This window comes from Aplosporella prunicola (genome assembly GCF_010093885.1).
Source record: "Aplosporella prunicola CBS 121167 unplaced genomic scaffold K452scaffold_23, whole genome shotgun sequence".
NCBI classification, from domain to species: Eukaryota; Fungi; Ascomycota; class Dothideomycetes; order Botryosphaeriales; family Aplosporellaceae; genus Aplosporella; species Aplosporella prunicola.
Window position 1 is genome coordinate 485,785 of NW_022983551.1, and position 21,505 is coordinate 507,289.

Sequence of the window (21,505 nt, forward strand, 5' to 3'; positions counted from 1 at the left end):
TCTAGTTGAGCCTCAATGCGCGGTGTGACAAGATGCCTGAGGCAGGCCCTTGTTCGCAATCGCTTTCGCCCGGGGAGCGTGGGACGCGAATCCCGGCCCCATCGCCATGGCACACAGCTTCTCTTGCGCCAGAACGGGCAACTGTGCGTCGGCGGCCGTGCGAGTTGCTTGTCTCAAGCCACAGGCTCGTCGTCGATAGCGATTGAGCCTAAAGGGCTGTGAGGGTCAGGGCTACACAGACACACTGGCGCTCCACAAGTCCCTGGTGAGGGCGGCAACCTGTGCGAGCAACGGCTTGCATGCGCGTCAAACGGGCTGACAGGGGGGCGAATCCTTCGGTACTCCCGGAATAGCAGCTGAGGTGATTATTGCACCGTAGCGATGTACCTCGACGCCAGACGTCTGACAGGCCCACCAACTTTGAATCCCAGAAGGATGGTGAGATCTCGCCGAACCTCGTGGGACGGGAGATGAGAGGATGCGAACGGGGGAGGGACCAAGTGTGAGAGAGTCTGGAGAGAGGGTGTTCGAAGTTGCACGTCCCAGTCCCGGATGAACCTCAGCGCCGAGGGGGGCACCTACGGGGGGTCCCCTCCATCCCGTCGACTTGCAGGCTTCGCGGGCACGTGTTTCTCGTCGCGTCCCAAGCCCTTGGCTCCCCGCTGTCTGCTGCCATCCACTTGAGACTCGAGGCGTGGCACCTCCGCACATTCCCAAGCCGGCAAATCTGCTTCATCAGCATTTACCGTTTTCGTGTGCACGCGCAAAGGCCTCCACCGTGCCACCAACGCTGCTGGGAAATTCTCGCCATAATCTCCCATCGCCATTTCCCTCGAGATCCTGCTTCCTTTCGCAACTCCAACACGGGCGCGTCTGTGACAGAGGATTTGAGGCTACAGTTTAAGCTTGACCCAGGTCAGCCCCGTAGGATTCGCCTAGATCCTTCGATAGGAACCTTCTTGCAGATTATGATTCAAAGGAACAGGGACGTCATCAGGTGATGGGAGTGGCGGTGGGTTGGCCCCTTGACCCTTCTGCCACAGCAGGCAGGCCTCTCTCCGCGGACGAAAAGTGAAAAGGCGGTTTCCCTTGAGCCCTAATGGAGCCTCCAGCGCATCAAACGGGACATCATGCGCCGACTCCGCAGGAGCCTGGGAGCATGGCGCAAAGCCAGCCACATCTCCGGGCGATCTCCCCTCGTCCTCTTTCCACAACGGGACACCAGGACGATTAAGATGTCGCCTGGACCATAACGTCGCTTCAGAGGCATCAGCAACACACAACATCGAACCATGTGAGAGAGAGAGAGTAGACGAAATTACTCGTGAGCCGAGTCCCACTCTACTCTCTCACCGTGTTGCGCGCGCAACCCCACCAACCCCCAAACCGCTTTTTCCCAAATGCAGACCCGCCACCAACCGAAGGTCTTTTTTGGGCTTTGGTTTGCGCGTCTGATCTCCGCCGCGCCCAACATTGCATATTGGACAATAATAGGGAAGTTGCAACGGCGGTTGCTCCTAGCTAAGGCACAAGTTTAGTGTAGTGGATCGGTCCTTCCCGCGCACGGCTCCGCCCCGCCCTTTGCCGCGCGCATTTGCATCTTGTCTGCCCCGTCCGCGGAGCGCGTCCGCGGAGCGCATCCGCGGAGTGGCGACGACCGCCCTACCTTCTTTTTTTTTTTTTTTCTTGTTCATTTTTTCGTGGCCAGCCAGATGGCGTTGGTGCCTCAAAGGGTGGGTCTACCTAAGGCAACAGCTCTGGCTGCCTGTCGTCGCCTAAGTAGTCGCTGGCTGCCTGGCAGAGAGGGTACATTATAGTAGCGCGGCTTTGAGCGGGCTGATCGCCTCGCCGCCTTCCCTTTAAGCGCGCCGAACAACAACACAACTGCGAGCCCTTCTCGCGCAGACGCGCAGGCAGCCTTTTCCCCTTCTTGCCACGTCACGCAGACCCTATCAACAATTTTTTTTTTATTTTTTTTATTTTTGGTGTGTGTGTGTGTGCGTGTGTTCCATCTTCATCTCCATTTCCACCACTTACCCCATACGGTGCGGTGCGTACGTGCTCCGCGGGTCCGCTCGCCTCGTCCAAAAAGCCGCCGTTTACTGTATATGCGGTAGATTACCCAGGCACGCCCTACAATATTATTGTATTATCAGGTGTGCAGTAGATTGCGCACGCACAGGCAGCGCCGCCTACGTCCGTCGCGCGGGAAACGCAACAACGGCAACGGCAGAAAAAAGACCACAGACACAGACCGTGTCCGTGTCCGTAGACGGGCATCTCCACAAACCGATCCTCCGCGGACGCGGTGCCAAGAACGGCCCGCGCCCAGGCTTCCATCCGCACCCGCGCGGGATTGGTTCCGCGCGCGGCCCGTTGCGCCCGTCACATGCTAGGAGTAGGCTAATTTCGAACGGCTTTGAGAGACTCCTCTCTCTCTTGCTCGCTCTCTGCCTACGTACCTATCTCCCCTCTAGGAAATAGGGCGCGCGCTTTCGCTTTCGGGCATTGCAATCACTAAGGTAGCTAAGGTACGGATCGATGGCTTCTTCCATGCATGCAACCCCGCCATGCCGGCCCGGCTCCCCTGACGTGATTGTCGTGTCGTTTCTGCCTAGACCCTAGGTAGGTAGGTACCTAGTAGGTAGTCGACACGGTTCCGTTCCGTTTCGCGCGCTCAGGTCAGCTGCCTCATCCTACCTACTTGCTCCTTTTTCATGCATCTTAGGTCCCCTTGCCCTGGGACGGACGCCGACAGGGGCAAGACGCAACGCAAGTCCCTGACGTCAGGGACCTATTTCCCAATCAGGCATATGCGTCGTCGCAAGTCCCGATGTGACGCTTCGCGAAGCTATACACGAAACCGCGAGCTGCCTACCTTGTTATTGTTCCAGCAATAGCTCACTATGGCTAGGTCTGTAGGCAGGCAGGCACACACGCACACGCCCGTCCTGCCCGTCCTGCCGCGCTCTTGCATAGGTAGGCAGGTAGGTTCTACCTACCTAGACCACGACAGCTCAAGACCTAGGTAAGTACCTAGTCAAGCCCTATCATCCTACCGTATGCTACCCTATCCTACGCTATCCTATCCGTGCAGCGCCCGCGAACGGCGCGACCAAGCGCAACGCGGGAGCGGGAGCGCCGGCGCGCGAACTACCTATATGATCGCCGCCTTATAGGCAGCTAGCTGCCGCCGCGGCCGGCGGCATCTGGGCCCGCTGGCTATAGGCTTGCTGCATGCATGCGTACAGCTGGCAGTTGTTGCGCGTCGTGCGCGGGCCCCCGCCGTGGGGGTTCTATGCCGTGCGTGCGTGCGTGGATGTATAGGTGTTTTTAAGGGAGATAGGGGATGGGGATGGGGATGGTGGTGGTGGTGGTGGTGGTGGTGGTGGTAGGGTTAAGGTAGTGGATAGTAGAGGCGCGCTGCTCTCTACCGCGTATATACTGTTAAAAACGCCCAAAGTACCTCTTATCTCTCCATCATTCTGCGCATACGCATACCTACAACGCCGCACCTACCAAATCACTAGGTCGGAGTATCTATCTATTAAAGCTTAGACAAGACAACGAACCTACCTACCTAGCGCCTTAGTCTCACATAGGCTCTGCGTGCGTACGTGCTTATCAGCTAGCCAGCCAGTCAGCCACTACATGCATACATACGCGTATGCACACATGCATGCATGCACGCGGTCAGAAGCTTGTCGTTTGTCTATAAATGGAACTGTGGTAGCAACAGCAACAGTAGTAGTACTAGCAGCAGCAGGTAAGCCATACTCGTAGCCATGCATACATGTGAGGTTGTTTTCTAAGCTACGCCGTAGTATGCATACCTAGCGAGGTTGGGGGGGATAAATGTAAGTAGTTACCTATGCGGCTGTGTAGCTAGCTAGCCAGCTATTTTGTTTAGCCGTTTAAATGATTTGGGGGGGTTAGGATCGTATGTTACTACGTAGTTTAATGCTGCTGCTCGAGTATTTACGTGTTACTAGGTCTTTCTTTTTACTGCCTACGCTATATAAAGCGCACACACACACGCACGCACGCACGCACGCACGCACACGTATGCAAACGCCTAAAAACAGCTTCTCTACGGAGCACCAGCCCTCCTATCTGGTTCTTGTGCGGTACCCCTCCCGCTTATCCTACCTACCCTATCTCACCTCACCTCACCCCAGCCCCAGTTACAGCCACAGCCACTCCGAAAAGCAAAAGAAAAATAAGTAAAGGAATTAGGAACAATACCCTCTTATCTTACCTCCATGCACCAAATCAACTAGAATCATTAAAGAGGCACGACGTAGTATTCTAAACTCGCTCGCCCGCCCGCGGGCTAGAAATAGAATTGGGAATAGGGGTTGGGGTTGTGCGTGCCTATTACTCCTCCCGCGTGGGGGTCGCGCTCGGAACTCCTTTCTTGTTGCTCCTTCGTTGTTGTTCCTTCCGTGTAGGAGTGGGTGGGATGGATAGGGTTGGGGCCTGAGGGATGGATAGGGTGTGGGATGGATAAGGTAGGGGCATGGACAAAGTAGAGTGCAGGAGTAGGAGTAAGAGGAGAGGAGTGTGCGGCGTGGGGGTCTGGGTCTGTGTCTGCGAGCGTGCGTTGTGCGTGCGTAGTGGTGCTTGCTGAAGGGGCCGTAATAGGGTTTGTTTTTGCGCTTTTGCTTTTGGGTTTGCTGTGGGGTGCGCGGGGCGGAAGGGCCGTGTGCTTTGCGTGGGGTGGTTGGGGTTGGGAGTTTGCTGGCGGATGCTGCTTGTTGTCGTGGTGGTGGATGTGGTGGTGCGCGCGAGAGAGTAAGAGAGAGACCTAGTGGGATAGCGGCGGCGGAGATGGTGCTGCGTTGGTACATAAGTAGGTACCTAGAGGTGTGCGGGCAAGCCACTGCGCAGCTGCAATGCAGCGTAAGTAGGTCCCTATATACATCTTCCCGCGCAGATCGCACAGCCTGCCAGCCACCCACCCACCACCTACCCCACGCGCCCCCATCGCAACCCGCAACCTGCCGCCACAGCCCGCCGCGCCGGCCCATGAAGCCATACCAAGGTAAGCACTCGCACCCGCACCCGCCCACAACGCACGAGGACAACCGAACCAGCCCAGTCCAGCACAGCACCGCACTGCACCGCACTGCACCGCGCCACCCAAAGTAAGAGTAGGTAGCGCAATCGCGTACCTAAGTAAGCACTTACAGTACCTACCCAGTCTCCCCTCCCGCAGCCGCAGCCTCCCGCAGCCTTCCGCAGCGTACCTACATACGTCAGACGCGCACGCTGGTGTGCCGGCGGGGAGGGGGAGGGACAGTACAGTAGGCAAAAGCAGGGCGCCGTGCTTCCCGCACCCGCGCCCGCATATGTATGTATGTAGGTAAGACGGGGCAAGGCAGGGCGTCTACCGGCACATAGCTAAGACAATCGACCCCGCAGCACGGCGCATCGCGGGCGGGGAGGGGCGGGCTGGGTGCATGCTGCTGCTGCTGCTGTGAGATGCGATGCGTGCCGCGGGTGAGATGCTGCGTGCGTGCGTGGGTAGTGCGGTCGGTATGTAGGTGCGGGTAAGATAAGCCTGCCGCTTACGTGCGTGCGTGCTTGTGTACTTGGGTATTTGCGTACTTGCGTACTGCTGAAGGGTCTGACGCGCCACGGCTTGGCTTAGCTTTCCATGTGTGCGCCTTAGGGGGAGCGTGGTGCGTTGCGTTGCGTTGCTTACCTACGCACTTGCTTGCGTGCTGCGCAGTCGCGCAGTCGCGTACGCTTTCGCTTCACTATCGATCTAGGTAGGTAGGTAGGTAGGCCGTCTGCTCGCTGCTCGGTCGTCTGCTCACAGCACACAGCCCACGCCCAGCCACCATTCGCTCGCCACCCTACCTACCGCCTAACGCACAAATCACTGCGAATAACCCACTTCTCGCCCTGCGTAACCTCGGCGCCCTCATGCAGCATGCACTCCCTCCCATGGCGATGCAGCAGGGCCAAGCCCACCTCCAAGCCCACCGCCAGCGGCAGAGGCTGTTGCTGCTGCTGCTGCTGCTGGCCCGGTTTCCGCGCCGGCGGGTCCGGGTAGAAGACGGTTTCGCCGCCTAGGCAGCCGGTTGCCGGCGCGGTGAGGTAGAGCAGCAGGGTCCAGGTGGTGCGGGCGGGGATGGGGGCGGGGCTGCTGGTGCTGGGGAGGAGGACGTTGTTGCTGTCGTCGTCTGCGGGAGGAAGGGGGGTTAGGATACTGGGGACTGGGGATTGGGGATGGGTGGCAGTGCCTGGACGTACAGTGCTGGTCAAAGTACTGCCCTTTGCTGTACCGGTAGATGCGGATGTTCGGGTTCAGCCCTACGACGTCGCCGCCCCAGAGCTCGCGCCGCTGCTGCCTGGTCAGGCGGAGGCCGTCATGCTCGGCGCCGTCACCCTCACCTTCGCCCTCGCCCTCGGCTTCGCCATCGCCTTCGTCTTTGCCCAGCACGAGCGCTTTCAGCGCCGTTTCCTCCCATAGCCGCCGCGCGAAGACCGCGTCGTCGATCTGGAAGCGGTCGTTGACTCTGACGGCGTCGCCTTTTTTGGGCTTGACGGGCGTCGTGGTCAGGGGTAGCGAGGCGAGGAACGAGACGTAGGTTTTGCAGAGCGATGAGGGCCAGAAGTTTGGGATGGTGATGATTTGGTTGGGGAGGAGCTCGTGCAGGGTTAGGTCCGTGGTGGGGATTAGTGGCTTGAAGGGAGGCCAGTTTGGTGGGGATGTGTTTGTGGCATCTTTTTTGTTGTTGTTGTTGTTGTTTGCAGAAGAGTCTTTTTTCTTCCCTTTTGGAGGCATGGTTGTTGTTGTTTTCCAGGTACCTAGTTAACTGTAGGCACTGTACCTACCTAGTAGGTAGCGGGCAGTCCAGGCCGGGCAATCATCGCTAGAACTCTTTGGCCGGTGGCGCCAAGATTTCCTGAGGCTCCTCCTCCGAGATCTAGATAGTCCCGTCGTACCGCTCCCCCGCCCGTCCAGCGCTGCCGACACTTTATGCGCAGCCAGCAATCCGCGGGTTGAATCTTGGGCTTTTGACTGCACCTCCAGGTCCGCCCGTCGCCCCCCGTCACCACGCATGCGCACCCCGCCTAGCTCGCGACGCAAGATGCCGAGACCGCCGACATGATGGAAACAGCGACACATACAGATCCTGGCCCCGAACAGGGCGCGACGCCCATGGAAGGCGTTGAGCCGACCGTCACTGCGACGCCCGAGCAGACCCCCCCCGCTGCTTCCCAACATGTGGCCGTTGCGACTCAACCCGACGCCGTCGCGCCTGCTGAAGCTTCACACGACGACAGCGGCGACCGCGACGCGCCCTCACCCGACCACCCTCCTCCCGACGCACAAGCACAAGCACAAGATCAAACACCTGAAGACAATCAAATCTCCGTTCTGCCTGCTGCTGGCGACCAAGAAGCGCCTCCCGCCGCTCCAGAACAAGTCCAGCCCGTGCCTTCACTCGACCCCCCAGCGCCGATACCCCTCCCGCTCGCTGAGAACAGCAGCGCCCTTGATGTGGCCGTCAACTCTGCAATCCAGCCCGCCGACCTTCCGCCTGTAGGATTCCCCGGGCCAATCGACGCCAACATGGTCTTCCCATCGAATGACTACTTCGGAAGCATGGACGCTCAGCCCTCTGACGCTCTCGCCCTCCATCCAGACATGCTCGACGCCACCCGCCCTGCCTCCATCTTCTCCGGCGCACAGCTCGAAGAGAGCCGCCAATGTGCCTTTGCCAAGCTTGAATTCCCGGACGGAGACTTCTACATGACAACGTACGCGGTTGAGCTGGGCCGAGATGCTCGTGCTCACCGGCAAGAGATGAAACGGTGGAAGCAGAAACAAGAGGTTCAGAGTCAGCGAGAGGTGGCCTCCAGCGTCGGCGATGCGCCGCAAACGCCCGTCCGGCCCACTGCGCCGAGCGTCGCGAGCGTCTGCCGCAGCAACCTGAGCGAATGTGGCGGGATCATGGGCAGGGACGACGCTCACGTCGTCATGGGCACGTCGAAGAAGAAAAGGAAAAAGAAGGATTCCAAGTCGAACAGCTCGTCATCGCAACGTCTTTCCCGCAAAAATTCTCTCGCTAGTAACGTTCTGGAACCTGTCGACTACAACCAGCTTGCCATGCTGCCCCCGTCACGCGCGCAACCTGATAACCCAAACTTCATGCCGGACCCTACTGAAGTCCCACTTGTGCCCATCCATCCTCCAATCAACGATGAGGGACCCGTCGGTCACAAGGGTATCTCTAGGAGGCATCTGAAGATCTACTACAGCTTCGAAAACCAAATCTTCGAAATGAAGGTGTTGGGCAGGAACGGTGCTTTTCTGAACAACAATCACTACGTGCCGGAAGACGCACCTATGGAACTCAAAGACGGCGACCAGATTCAGATCGGTGCCGTCTCCATCATGTTCCGTCTGCCCAACTCTTCTGTGGACGACGATGCACAATCACAAAGTTCGGACAATGTCAGCGGCGGCATCAGTCTAAACTTTGAAGACGGTCGTGGTGAAAGTATTGTTGTCGATGACAGCAGCGATGACGGTTTCAACTATGCCGAGCAGCAATACGATTACAGCCCTCATGCTTTTGGCTGGGTATCGGAGGAAGACGAATATTCCGAAGAGGATCAAGAGGAAGAATACCGCGAGGAGGAGCACCGACCCGTCAAGCTAAAGCTAAAGTTGAAGGCGCCCGCGAAGCAACAGCAAAGGGAATCAAAGGCAGAAGCTCGAGCACGGCAAAAGCTGCAAAAGAGTAAAAAGAAGGAAAAGCTCAAGGCTAAGCAGGCAGCCAAGGAGGCCAAGGCAAAAGCTGCTGCGAGCAAATCGGTTCCCAAAGCTGAAAAGACCAAGGCGCCTTTGGAAGAAAAGGTCGAGGACAAGGAAAAGGAGCGAGAAAAGGAAAAGAAAAAGGAGGAAAAGAAGGAAAAGGTGGCGGCGAAGACTCTGGAGAAGTCCAAAGATGAGGCTTCGCCAGACAAGCCTGAGAAGACTGAAAAGGCTGAAAAGCCGAAGAAGCCAAAGGAAGACCGTGAGCCGGTCAACCAGGTCACTGTCATTCCTCCACAAGACATACCGCAGCCCAGCACTGAGGTGCCAGTGGATCCGGCCATCAAGACCGAGCCATCCGAAAAACCACCTGAGCCTAGCGTGAGCAAGGATGGCAGGAGGGTCCTGACTGCGGAAGAGGCAGAACGACTCGGTCTTGAGCCAGGCACCATCATTGAGAGGAAAAAGGGTCCTGGTCGGCCGCCAAAAGACGGCATCATGTCGAAGCGAGAGAAGGCAGAAATCATGCGGCGGAAGAAGGAAGCTGAGAAGGCGAGAAAGCTTGGTCTCGACCCGGAATCTATTGCCAAGGTGGATCTCACGAAGCCAAAGACTCCAAAGGATGGTGAGAAGGCCAGTGCGGACAAGAAGCCCAAGAGCAGCGAAGGCGCCGAAGGCGAATCCGCCCCGCCCGAGGGCTCTGAAGGCGCCGACAAGAAGCCTGTAAAGATTTCTCGGCCGCTTCGCTCGCCGTCACCGGAGATGAAGGAGTCCGACTATACCGAAGAACAACTGCAGCGTCCGGCTGCGAACTATGTTGTCCTCATCCACGAGGCCATCTCGAATTCAAAGGAAGGGAAGCTCAACTTGCAGCAGATCTACAGTGCCATTGAGCGCAAGTATCCCTATTACAAGTTCAAGACTGGCACGACTGGTTGGCAGAGTAGTGTTCGTCACAACTTGGGCCAGCATGACGCTTTTCGCAAGGCCGAAAAGGAGGGCAAGGGCTGGATGTGGGCCATCAACCCTGGCGTATCCATTGAGAAGGAGCGGCGCAAGCGCGTTACACCTCCGCCTCAACCCCAGCCAAGACCTTACTACCCCCCTCCTCCACACGGGCAGTCTCCTTACGGTCATATGATGCCTCCTCACGGTATGCCAAACTACCAGCACCCACCGGGTCCTTATGGTCCAAGACCTCCAATGGCCGGTGCTCCTGGTGCTCCAGGTGCCCAACAACGTACGTACCAGTCACCGTATGGTTCTCAGCCGCTTGGACAGGCAGCAAATCCTCAGGCTCCGCCTCGACCAGGCTACCCTCCAGGCGGTGCAAGGCCGCCTTATGGTCCGTATGCGGCTTCACCGTATGGCCCGCCGCCTACTGCACCGCCGATGTCTTATCCCCCCGCTTCGGGTGCTTCACATCCTCCACCAGCTGGTGGTTCATACACAACGGCTGGACCTTCTCCGTCTCCCTACTCCGCGCCCGCTCCATACAATCCCTATCCAGGGCGTCCGTCACACACGCCCCAGCCCCCAACGGGCCACACTCAAACTCAAACCCCACAACCAGCACAACCGTCTCAGTCAAACACGACTACCCCATCGCAGTCTGGTCAAGCAAGCGAACAAGCTCCGCTGCCTCCGCGCACTCCAAATATCTACTCCGACTCTGCGCCTTACTCGCAACTCCTCAACAGCTTCCGCGACTACTATGTCAGGAACTCGTGGACGATGCTGAAGCGCGAGTTTGAGCTCACGCAGGACCAAGTAGTCAAGCTGGTCGACCGAGGTCTGGAGCGCGCTCTGCACCCAGAGCGGTACATCAACGAACGAGAGCCTCGGGACGAGAACGACAAGAAAGACGTCAAGGACGAGAAAGACATTGAAGCAGCCGTCAAGGGCATGCTGTCCAAGTTTGGCCATGGGCATGTCATTGCCGAAGCCCAGAAAAGGGCGGGCGTCGTCAGTGAGTCGCCGGCTTCGGCGCCGGCCCCGGTCGTCGCTCCGGCTGCTACGGGCCATGCGCCCCAGCCGCAGCCGCAGATTACACCGGCTGCTCAGGCGCAGGCTCCTGCTCAGCCTCCTCAGCCCGCTTACGCTCAGGCTCAGGCACCGACGAGTGCTGCAGCCAGCGCCCCGGCGGCCATGGCTCCTGCTACGCCAACGGCGCCCGCTACCGCTGCTGCTGCTGCTGCTGCGCCTGCGTCTGCGCCTGCGCCCCTCAATCATGCGCCTCTGCCCAGCCTTCCCGCTGCTACTGCTGCTGCTGCTGGCCCTGCCCAGGTACAAGCTCAGGCTCAGACTCAAGCTCCGACTCAGCAAGCGCCCTCGCCCTCGCAACCGCAACCGCAGCCTTCGACGCAAACACAGCAGGACGGAAAACCCGTGAGTGTAGCTCCGGCTCCGGTCCCTACTACCACTACTAGCACTACCACTGGCATTGGCACTGGCGCTGCCACTACCGCCACAGCCCATGCCCCCTCCCCCCTCATCCGCGCCAACGGCACTGGCACCCCCGTCCCTCCTCCCGTCGAAGCTCTTACGCCGCTGACGGGGAGCCCGAGAGTCGGTGCTGTGGCGTTGTCGGCGCCGCTGTCTGCTCTGCAGGCGCCTGTGGCGTCTTCTGCGGCTCCGACCCTGTCGCCGACTACACCGGCCCTCGCTGCACCGCTGGCGGCGCAGCAGGAGAAGGCGGGCGCGAAAAGGCCGCTTGAGCATGGGCGGGATGCTGATGCTGATGGTGTCGGTGCCCACGTTCAGGAGGGCAGTGAGGCTAAGAAGGCGAGGGTGGAGTGAGTGAGTGAGTTTGTGCTTGAGCTTGAGGCTTGAGGTTGTGCGCGGTGCGAGGTCGGCGTAATGGCTAATGCTTAATGAGGACATGGATGCTTGTGTTGTTGTTGTTGTTGTTGTTGTTGTTGTTGTTGTTGTTGTTGTTGTTGTTGTTGTTGTTGTTATATTGGGTTGTGGGCTTGGGCAGGAAAGGAAAGGAAAAGAAAGGAAAGGAAAAGAGGGAGGGGGGTATGTGGGTATCGGTATCGGCATTGTTGTCGTTGTCATTTTCATGATGGATGGAGGAAAGGCCCCTGACGGTGCAAGGGCAAGATGGCGGAGGCAAAATTCAAAACGGGCGTCGTGGCGTGGCGTGGTGTTGGTATGGTTACTGTAGCTGGGTTTGGGTTTGGGTTTGGGGTGTATGATTTTTCTTTCCTTTCTCTCTATTTTTGCCCTTTTCTATTTTCTTGTTGTCATGGCTTTTCTTTCTTGCGATGGCTGGGTCAAAGGGCAAAAAAGCTAGGGGTTGTTGTTGTTGTTGTTGTTGTTGTTGTTGTTGTTGCTGTTGCTGTTGCTGTTGTTGTTGTTGTTGTTGTTGTTGTCCTTTTCTAAGTGTGAGCGCGTAAGCGCGTGGCGTTGGGCGTGTGTTGCTGGCTTGCTGGCTTGCTTTTTTTTATTTTTATTTTTTATTTTTTATTTTTAAACATGGCTTTTGCGTTTTTGAAGCTGAGGCTGAGGTTGAGGTTGCGAGGCGAGGCGAGGCGTTTGCGCTGTGGCAAGCGGTGCTGTGGTGTGGTGTGTGGTGTGTATACAGACAGCGAGGGGTGGCTAGGTATGTGGGTCTGGGTATGCGTAGCGTAGTGTAGGTATTTGATATGCTGTGCTTTGAGGCTACAGATATACATACATACATACATACATACATACAGATCTACACAAGGGAGAAGATGAAGACGAAGTTGGAGTTGAAGATTTGCTGGGTGCCTACGTGATATGAAGTCATGGTCGCTGTGAGCTCAGATGTGCGTGAAGATCTAGATGAAGTGAAATGGTATATTACAGCACTCCTGCGTATATATGTACATGACGCGATATATATATATATATATATATAAACACACGTACACACACCATCAATCAATCATCGCCCTTCCCGCTCTTGGACAAGAAGCCCTGGAAAGCCTTCTGGTCAATAATGACGTTGCCAACAGCGCGCATCTTCTTCTTGCCCTCCTTCTGCTTCTCAAGCAGCTTCTTGCGGCGCGAGATATCGCTGGCATGCAGCTTCTGCAGCACGTCCTTGCGGAAAGGCTTGATGGTCTCGCGGCCGACAATGCGCCTGCCCACAGCGGCCTGGATCACTATCTCAAACATCTGCCGGTCGACGTGCTCCTTGAAGCGACGCACCCATTCGCGGCCCACCCGCTCCGCCTGCGAGCTGTGCACCACGCGCGCCACGGCGTCCACCGGCTCCTTGTTCACCAGCAGCTGCAGCTTCTGGATCCCGCTGCGCCGGAACCCGGCGTCCTCGTAGTCGAGCGTTGCGTACCCCTTGGTGGCGCCCTTGAGCTTGCCGAAGAAGTCGTCGACCAGTTGTGCGAGTGGCAGGTCGTATTTGAGAATGACCTGCGCGGCCGTGAAGAAGATGAGCTCGACTTGCTCGCCGCGGTTCGACTCGCACAGCTCCACGACCCGCCCGATGTACTCTTCGGGCAGCGTGATGGTCGCGTGCACGTACGGCTCCTGCAGCTCCGCCACCTTGGAGTGCAGCGCCACTTCGTCCGGGAACTGGTTCGGGTTGTCGATGATGCGCTCGCTGCCGTCCTTGTACACGACCTTGGTCGGCACCGCCGGCGGCGTGATGATGATGCGCCCGCCGTGCTCCTGCCGCAGCCGGTCCTCAAACACCGAGCAGTGCAGCGTGCCCAGGAAGCCGAGGCGCCACCCGCCGCCCAGCGCCTCCGACGACTCCTTCGACACCGTCACCGACCGGTCGTTCAGCATAATCTGCGTGATGCTGTCTTCGAGGCGCTCGTAGTCCGACTGGTCGACCGGGAACGCCGCCACGAACACCATCGCCTTCGGCTCCTCGAAGCCCGGCAGCGGCTCCACCAGCTTCTCCGACCCCACGTGCGTGTACGTGTCGCCCACCTTGGCTTCCTTGGAGCGCTTCATGCCCGGGTTGAAGTAGATGTAGCCGACTTGGCCGGCGCGCAGCTTGGACATGGGCGTCTGGTCCGGGTACATCATGCCCACCTCGCCGACCGTGTACTTGAGGCCCGTGGCAAACGACGTGATGACGTCGCCGGCCTTGACCTGGCCGTCGAAGATGCGCACGAGCAGAATCACGCCCTTGTAGTTCGAGTACCACGAGTCCACCAGCAGCAGCCGCAGCGGCTTCGTGTAGTCGCCTACCGGCGCCGGTATCTGCTCCACGACGCTGGGCAGCAGCGCCGCCACATTCAGCCCCGTCTTCGCTGACACCAGCACCGCCTTCGCCGGGTCCAGCTCAAACGTGTCGTGCATCTGCTCGAGCGCGCGCTCCGGATCGGCAGAGGGGAGGTCGACCTTGTTGATGACGGGGACGAGCGTCAGGCCCTGCGAGAAGGCGAGGTAGAAGTTGGCGACCGTCTGCGCCTGCACGCCCTGGCTGGCATCGACAAGAAGCAGAGCTGCACACACAAACACAAATTCGCGTCAGCATTGCTTTTTCGGACAACCAATTGATGTTATAAAAAACGCACCTCCGCCGCAGCTGGCATAACTCCTGCTGACCTCGGCCCTAAAGTCGACGTGGCCGGGCGTGTCGACCAGGTGCAGCAGGTAGTCCTCGCCCTTGTGGTTGTAGATCATGCTGCACGTCTGGGCCTTGACGGTGATGCCGCGCTCGCGCTCGACGTCGAGCTTGTCGAGGATCTGCTTGTTGCCGCCGGGCTCGATGGTGCCGGTGAGCTCGAGCAGGCGGTCGCTGAGGGTGCTCTTGCCATGGTCGACGTGGGCGACGATGCAGAAGTTGCGGAAGCGGTCGATGGGGATGGCCGCCACGCGCTTCTCAAGCTCCGACGCGACCGCGGGTGGCGAGGCCCTGGCCAGGCACTGGGCGGTGGTGCCGAAGCTTCGTATGCTTCGTCTGCTGTTGTGGAGGAGCGGGAGCCATTGGCGCGAGAGGGTTGCCTGCCCGGGCCGGAAGAGGCATTCAGCGGCGCGGAAGCATTGTCGCATGGGTGTGAGACTGGCGTGTCATGGACGATGGTTGGGGTGAATGGGTGATCGGTCGGTCGGTCGCGCGACGGGTTTGACGGGGACTTTTTTGCGAAAATTGCCGAAGTCCCAGAGGTGGACGTCATTGGTTGCCGCGACAACCTACACCCTCCAGGACTCCTCCAACATCCACTCAAAGCACCCACCGTTGATCTCTCCACACGCACTGTCCACGCAGCAGCAGGCAAAAGAGCTAGTTTGGGTCCAAGGAACAATCAGAATCATGGCTGCCGAGGCTGAGAAGAAATCAAAGGTCTCCAAGACCACCAAGACGTCTACGCGCTCCTCAAAGACGGGCGAGAAGCCGGCCAAGAAGTCTTCGTCGTCGTCCAAGAAGGCGGCCTCCTCCAAGGATGACCCAACCGCAAAGACTCACAAGCTCGCCCTCAAGGGCTCCTCCAAGATAGTCTCGGAATTTGTACGTGCATAATAGCTCTGCCAATCTAATTTCGCACCACCCCCGCTGACCCCCCGGCCAGTTCGAGTACTCAATCCACACCATCCTGTTCCAGCGGGGCGTCTACCCCGCCGAGGACTTCACGGCAGTCAAGAAGTACGGCCTCACGATGATGGTCAGCGCCGACGACCAGGTCAAGGCGTACATCAAGAAGATCATGACGCAGCTCAGCAAGTGGATGCAAGGCAGCAAAATCAACAAGCTCGTCATCGTCGTGACATCTCGAGAGACGGGCCAGCACGTCGAGCGGTGGCAATTCGACGTCGACGTATTCAGCAAGTCCATCAACAACAGTAGCAGTAGCAGCAGCAGCAAACCCGCCCATTCGCCCAGCACCGCCACGACGACCGACGCCGCCACCGAAACGGACAGCGCGGACGCAGCCACGGACGCCGAAAACGCCACCACCACAACCACTACTCCCTCGGCTCCAGAAAAGGAAAAAACAGAGGCAGAGATCCAGTCCGAGATCCAGTCGCTGTTCCGGCAAATCACAGCCTCCGTCACCTTCCTGCCCATGCTCGACGGCAACTGCACATTCAACGTGCTGGTCTACGCCGACGCCGACAGCGACGTCCCCGTCGAGTGGGGCGACAGCGACGCCAAGGAGATCGAAAACGGCGAGAAGGTGCAGCTGCGCAGTTTCAGCACCAGCAACCATCGCGTCGACACGCTTGTGAGCTATCGGTATGTCGTGTCGTGTCGTGGCGTTGCTTTTTGCCCCTGTCTTACTACCCCTTTGCACCTTTGCAAACGTGCTTTTTTGTTTTCTGCTCGTGCTTCTTTTTTGCCCATCGCGTTGCTGACGTCACATTCCCCCCTCTTTAGCCTCGCGGACTAAGCTTCCCTGCCTACCAACGAGTACGACTGCCTTGGGCGGTCATTGGCGTATAGACATGGACGCCTTCGTGCGCGTACCTACACGGCATAAGCGGCACGCAGGCCTGCGCAGAGCCGCACGACGGATTTCAAGACCGAACAGCTCCAGCACCAGTTCTCGCGCATCATAACCACAGCAGCAGCGGCGTTTTGGGGAGAGGGGTTTCAGGATTGTGGGATAGGGCTCGGCGTTGTGTCTGATTTGCTTACGACGGAGAAGGGGATTGTGTTTTTTCTTGATGAGAGGGATGTGGTGGGGTGTGGTGTGTGGTATATCAAGCGGATTAAAACGAGAGGAAGTAAAGTGGGGAAGGAGGGTGGGAGAGGAAGATGGGAGGAGGATGAGGACGAGGCATTGTACATGTACCGGTGTTAGCGTACCGGTCGACATAGCTTTTTTGCGCGGCTAGATAGGCAGCGGACGTGTCCTGTCATGTCGTTAGGTTGGTCTGGAGCGAAAAAAGCGCTTCTGCTTGCTTGCTTACTCAGTACTTTTACCAACGCACGCACACACGCACGCGGCCATGCTAGCTTACCTAAATACCTCCCGCGAGTCCGCGAGTACCGCCCGTATATATAGGTATGTATAAAGGTACACACATACACGCTCAATTCAACGTAACGTAACGTAACTCAACTCACCTCACCTCATCAATCCCACTCTTCTATCTAGCAGCTACCTACACAAACACACACATAACAAGACATAGCATGGCATGGCATGAGGTAAGAGTTATTACTTACCTCCCATCTCCCATCTCACATTTCCCATCTCCTACCAAGCACCAAACACCAAACGCGCTACCTCCGCGCCCAAAGCTCACGAACAACACACAACGAACAAAACCGCGCAAAGCTTACGGAGGTATAAGTATAGACGTAGCACGTGGAGGTGGGGGTTTAAAGGGTATAAAGAGGGAGGTGTAAGGGTGCGGGTGTGTTTTGTAAGGGTACTCCGTAGGGAAGGTGGGTTAGAGGTATGGAGCTAAAAAGTAAAAAGAAATGATAATAAATAAATAAATAAATAAATAAATAAATAAATAAATAAATAAATAAATAAATAAATAAATAAATAAATAAATAAATAAATAAATAAATAAATAAATAAATAAATTATAAAAGCGCAACGCCCACTCACACCCGGAAACGCCATCACCACCACATCACACCACACGACAAAACCACCCACCAAGCCAGCCACACCAGCCAGCATCTTCACCTACCCAGCCGCACCCCCACCCGTCCGTCCCTCAAAGCATCGAAGGCCGACGAACAAACAAACAAAACACCCAGGCACATACGCTAACTAACAACATGCACGCAAGCAAGCAAGCAAGCAGACACGACATCATCCCGCGCCATACGTATTGGCTACGCTGCATGCGCGCCCGCTGCGCGTCATGCCAATGTCATGTCTGCTGCAGGGGCGGGCGAGCGGGCGTGCAGCAGCGCGCAGAGCGAAAACTGCAACAGCGGCGCACTGCGCTGAGATTGACTATTGAATGACTGAACGATGCCTAGATGGCTGGGCGCTGCGATGATGTTTTGAGATGTGATGACAAGCGAGGATAGATGAGCATCAAGCGAAAATCCGGATACAGAAATTTCAGTAAATTGTGCGACCATACATACGTCTGAATGAAGAAATCGCCTTGTGCATAACGTAACCATAGAAACCCCAATTTGAAAGAGAGAAACCCAATATTGTGACTCGAAGGAAGAAAAAGCGTTACATCGCTGGCCAGAACGCCCCGTCGCCTTCCCACTCACTTCACTTCACTTCACATGCTTCGCCTGTCGCCCCAGCCTGAGTTGCTCCCGTACGAGAAGCCAGGAGACGCCGCCTGCAGGCTGTTTGTGGAGCCCAGGATGCTGCTGCTGTGGCACTGAAGACAGTCCGAGTAGACGGTGCCACGGCCCTGGCAATTTGTGCAGATGGGATTGCGGTAGCTGTGGTTCCCCCATGTGTTAGTTATCATTATCATAAATGCGCATCACCCGCTCATGCGTGCGTAACCACGCCTGACTTCAACACTTACCCTTGAGGATGCCCGGCGCATATCGGACAAGTCATTATTGCTAGTCCGCTGATACAAACGTGCGGCGCGGCTGCCTCTTCGTGCTTTACTGAAGAATGTACCGAGTTGGATGATCCGCCCGTCATGATTGGTCGAGATGGTCGAGCTGAGGTGGTGGTGCTGCTGCTGTAGCAAGGCCTGTATCCGACTTTCCCAAACAGTTGATTGACGGTGAGAACTCGTAAATGTATGAGAAGGATGATGGTTCAAAAAAGCAAAAGTTGGTTTTTGCCTGGTCGCAACCTCAGGACTGAGTTTAGGGCTCTAAGAAAATCATTTGCTGGGGCTTTTGCTCCCTACCATCGTGAATGACTGTTGTTCTTATACCATGCGAACACGAAAAGCGTAACTGGTAATTCCATTTTCTGGGCATTATTGACCCGGCCTGACGATGACGATGCGTGACATGGAGCACAATTTTCAGCTTTGGCGGTATGTAGCTGTTGCCCAAAAATTCTCTCAGGCAGCTCATCACGATCACTGGGAGTTATGATTCCAGATCTTTGGCGGACCAGGCCGGCGGTAGCTTGTTTCGGCAAGGTGCACATTGCTCTTCCACGGCATGCGTGCTTCTACCGGAGCCACCCGACGAGCCACGCCATCCACGGCGATCATCCTTTGTGGAAAAGGAAGGCGGCAAATAGTGCAGAACCCATCTGGCTGGCTGACGAATTGGCATAAAACGGCTCTCGGAATGCGATCGACCAAGGCCTATGGAGATTTTCGCTCGAGACGAACTCATGAAAGGTGAGTCCTTTTGCGGGAGACCGACCTAAACGTGCTCGCGCACATGGCTTCCGGTGAGCATTACCCTGTCAGTTCAAGCGAAGAATGACGATTTAGTGGTGTGCCGCGGTTCCAGTAGCTTGTGCGACAGTGCTCACCGGTCATTCAGACAAGAGGGAAATGGCTGAGCACTGAACGCATGCTTGTCGCAAGCGGAAGGTCAATTCCAGATTATGCGCGTCAGAATTGTCAAAATCTACTGACGAGGTCAATGGTTTTCACCGCTCCATTGTGGATGCATGCTGCTGCGGGGTATGCAAGTGGATCCAAGAAAGTCTCTAGAGCAAGGCTGAAACGGGGCACCAGAACGAGTAGAAGTGCCTGCTTGATGAATGTCGGCGCTACACCATCACGGGTGCCTCTCCGTCGGGACCATAGAACTTTGTCTTCCCCGTCGGCCCGGTGTCCACCAGCGCATTGGTATCTAGCGTTTCGCGAATTTATTCCCGTGTGACCACACCATACGCAGTCAGCTTTCTGGAGTCGTACATTGGTCAAAAGGAGTTTAGCGCCTGCTGGCAATCTGATGTAGTTGCACGGTGCCGAAACTCTTCAATTTGTGTGTCTATGCCAAGTATGCCTGTCGGTGCGGAGAAGGTTCCGGAAAATCAGTTTGTAAATATCCATCCGCGGTCGAAGGCAGACGGAGACTCCAGGATACATATGGCCCCAACCCGCCTAGAAAGCTCGTAACCCGACGGGGAGGCGGACTGGAGTCGCAAGATAAGACGGTATTCGCCTGCCTGCAGCAAAGGCAAGGGTCCATGCAGCTGCGGCAGTTGCTAAAACCAACAAAGATCCTTGCAGGAAACGTCGGCAGACGGGAGACACGCGATGATTTTAGCGTCATCGTGATTGCCTGAATGCTTCACTGCGGACATATGGCCGGGAACACCCATGTACCGATCTGGTGTAATTGGAATAGACCATGTGAGTTTTCGAAGGTCCGACTCAGTTGACTTGTATTTGCTTCTACTACGGTTCGGGAGGTATGTTGTTATTCGTATCCCCACGGTGAATGGCGCTCCGTCGCTCCATATTGTAAATATCAACCAACTTATAGGAGCATTTCGGTATGTTTGCGGTGCCTTACGGTCTATCTACAGAGTAATCTGTAGGGACCGGCTTCAAGGTCGTGCTCGTGGTCGGGTGTGTTGTTCACAAGGGGCAGCGATACCGTTAAAACGCTCCCCAAAGATTACTCTGTAGATAGATGTAGAATCTGCGCTCGTGGTTGGATGTGTTGCTCACGAGAGGCATGTAAATCATAACAATACCTGCCTCTCGGATTGTTATAGTGTGGATGCCCAATCTGTAGCCACCCGCGATACAATCGTCAACGGCCACGGATGGCTGCTGAAGGGAGAGTGACGACTCGTCTTAGAATGTTTGGTTTAACATCGTCGTTAAGCTTGGCTGTTGCCGGAAACTGCCGTTAAGCCTGTGTTTCCGAGGCAGACTTGTTGAACACGGTGATGCGTCCTGACGCCGGAAGTCCGCGGTACGATTGGACGTAGAGGCCTTGCCAACACTAACGTAGAAGCTCGGCTGGGATGTTGAATTGCTTCTGGAGTCTGCCGATCTTGGTGAGGAGCTCTTCAATCTTCACCTTGTCTCCTTCGCTAGAGGAGCCCGAGTCCGCATTCCCTGGCACATTCATCTTTGGCGGATCGCAGTCTATCTCCAAAGTGACCTTCAAAGTAGTATGCTGCGTCAGCCAATGATCGTGTGGAAAAGTAGAGGGCAGAGCACTGGTGGATGTACCGCTTCGTCCTCACAACGGTAATCTAAACCTACCGGTCCATCGTTGACTAGCGAAACGTCCATCATGGCTTGGAACACTCCGTCTTTGACCTTGTCCTTCTCGTACAGATCCTGCACCTTGGCGAAGAAAGACGTGTACAGCTGACGGGCATTGTCGGCAGTTGCATTGTGGAAGCTCGGCTTGTTACCTTTCTTCGTTGAGGCAAGAAGAGTGAACTGAGAAACTACAAGTCATGTCAACTAAGTGGTAATGGGGTAGCCGGATCAGGCTTGGCGTACCGCATAGGACCTCGCCCCCAAGGTCTCTCACATTTCTCTTCCACTACGAGTGGCAATTAGCATAAACAGCGCATGGAGAACACTGGAGGCACAACTCACCTTCCCCCCTTCCTCATCGTCCCACATTTGCATCTTGAGGACTTTGGAGGCCATCCTCTCCACCTCGGCTTGCGTGTCATCTTTGCCGACGGCTGCGAAGACCAGTATGCCCATTCCAATATTGGAGATGAGCTTGCCGTCGACGGTGACAGAGGCAGACTTGACCCTCTGCAACACAGCTGAGACGGCGGGTCAGCCGAAGAGGTTTGAGAAGGACAGGGACCAGTATACCTTTCATGATTGCGAACAGTGATGCGTGAACAAAGACTGCCAATGGAATGAGACAAAATACCGGATTGCAGGACCACGTGAGAGGCTGAGATATGTTGTGGGGATCTTGATTGGAATGCT

At 56.6% G+C, this 21,505-nt stretch overlaps 6 protein-coding genes across 6 annotated transcripts; 2 read left to right on the forward strand and 4 right to left on the reverse strand.

Annotated features, from left to right (window-relative positions):
* Window positions 1-3,894: 3,894 nt before the first annotated feature.
* On the reverse strand, window positions 3,895-5,569 carry K452DRAFT_88817 (uncharacterized protein). Its single transcript, XM_033547282.1, has 3 exons — window positions 5,306-5,569; window positions 5,014-5,249; window positions 3,895-4,946 (listed from the first exon to the last, which is right to left on the reverse strand). The coding sequence occupies exons 1-3, from the start codon at window positions 5,349-5,351 to the stop codon at window positions 4,233-4,235; spliced, it is 996 nt and encodes a 331-aa protein (XP_033394307.1). The 5' UTR covers window positions 5,352-5,569; the 3' UTR covers window positions 3,895-4,232.
* Window positions 5,570-5,865: 296 nt separating this feature from the next.
* Window positions 5,866-6,796, reverse strand: K452DRAFT_233983 (uncharacterized protein; the record flags this gene model as incomplete). Its single annotated transcript, XM_033537346.1, has 3 exons — window positions 5,866-6,191; window positions 6,262-6,382; window positions 6,452-6,796. The coding sequence occupies 3 exons, from the start codon at window positions 6,794-6,796 to the stop codon at window positions 5,866-5,868; spliced, it is 792 nt and encodes a 263-aa protein (XP_033394308.1).
* A 2,742-nt stretch (window positions 6,797-9,538) lies between these two features.
* Window positions 9,539-9,802, forward strand: K452DRAFT_234141 (uncharacterized protein; the record flags this gene model as incomplete). Its single annotated transcript, XM_033537351.1, has 1 exon — window positions 9,539-9,802. A coding segment is annotated over one exon (264 nt), but the record flags the coding sequence as incomplete, so codon positions are not given.
* Window positions 9,803-12,601: 2,799 nt separating this feature from the next.
* K452DRAFT_277122 (uncharacterized protein) lies at window positions 12,602-14,818 on the reverse strand. Its single transcript, XM_033539310.1, has 2 exons — window positions 14,296-14,818; window positions 12,602-14,223 (listed from the first exon to the last, which is right to left on the reverse strand). The coding sequence occupies exons 1-2, from the start codon at window positions 14,771-14,773 to the stop codon at window positions 12,689-12,691; spliced, it is 2,013 nt and encodes a 670-aa protein (XP_033394310.1). The 5' UTR covers window positions 14,774-14,818; the 3' UTR covers window positions 12,602-12,688.
* Window positions 14,819-15,035: 217 nt separating this feature from the next.
* Window positions 15,036-16,110, forward strand: K452DRAFT_301122 (uncharacterized protein; the record flags this gene model as incomplete). The annotated part of the gene is made up of 3 exons (XM_033542405.1): window positions 15,036-15,230; window positions 15,292-15,956; window positions 16,098-16,110. 3 exons carry the CDS (start codon window positions 15,036-15,038, stop codon window positions 16,108-16,110), a joined length of 873 nt encoding a protein of 290 aa, XP_033394311.1.
* Window positions 16,111-20,409: 4,299 nt separating this feature from the next.
* K452DRAFT_88884 (uncharacterized protein) lies at window positions 20,410-21,501 on the reverse strand. The gene is made up of 5 exons (XM_033547283.1): window positions 21,386-21,501; window positions 21,155-21,333; window positions 21,056-21,098; window positions 20,777-21,000; window positions 20,410-20,705 (listed from the first exon to the last, which is right to left on the reverse strand). Exons 1-5 carry the CDS (start codon window positions 21,390-21,392, stop codon window positions 20,544-20,546), a joined length of 615 nt encoding a protein of 204 aa, XP_033394312.1. The 5' UTR covers window positions 21,393-21,501; the 3' UTR covers window positions 20,410-20,543.
* Window positions 21,502-21,505: the final 4 nt, after the last annotated feature.

Coding starts and splice junctions, on each gene's coding strand:
- K452DRAFT_88817 (XM_033547282.1), bottom strand. CDS start 5,351: ATGCGGGCGCGGGTGCGGGAAGCACGGCGCCCTGCTTTTGCCTACT. Junction 5,250..5,305: donor GCGCCCTGCTTTTGCCTACT/GTACTGTCCCTC, acceptor TGACGTATGTAG/GTACGCTGCGGAAGGCTGCG. Junction 4,947..5,013: donor TTCATGGGCCGGCGCGGCGG/GCTGTGGCGGCA, acceptor GGTGGCTGGCAG/GCTGTGCGATCTGCGCGGGA.
- K452DRAFT_88884 (XM_033547283.1), bottom strand. Junction 21,099..21,154: donor ACGATGAGGAAGGGGGGAAG/GTGAGTTGTGCC, acceptor TGCCACTCGTAG/TGGAAGAGAAATGTGAGAGA. Junction 20,706..20,776: donor ACCGTTGTGAGGACGAAGCG/GTACATCCACCA, acceptor ACTACTTTGAAG/GTCACTTTGGAGATAGACTG.
- K452DRAFT_277122 (XM_033539310.1), bottom strand. CDS start 14,773: ATGCGACAATGCTTCCGCGCCGCTGAATGCCTCTTCCGGCCCGGGCAG. Junction 14,224..14,295: donor TTATGCCAGCTGCGGCGGAG/GTGCGTTTTTTA, acceptor TTGTGTGTGCAG/CTCTGCTTCTTGTCGATGCC.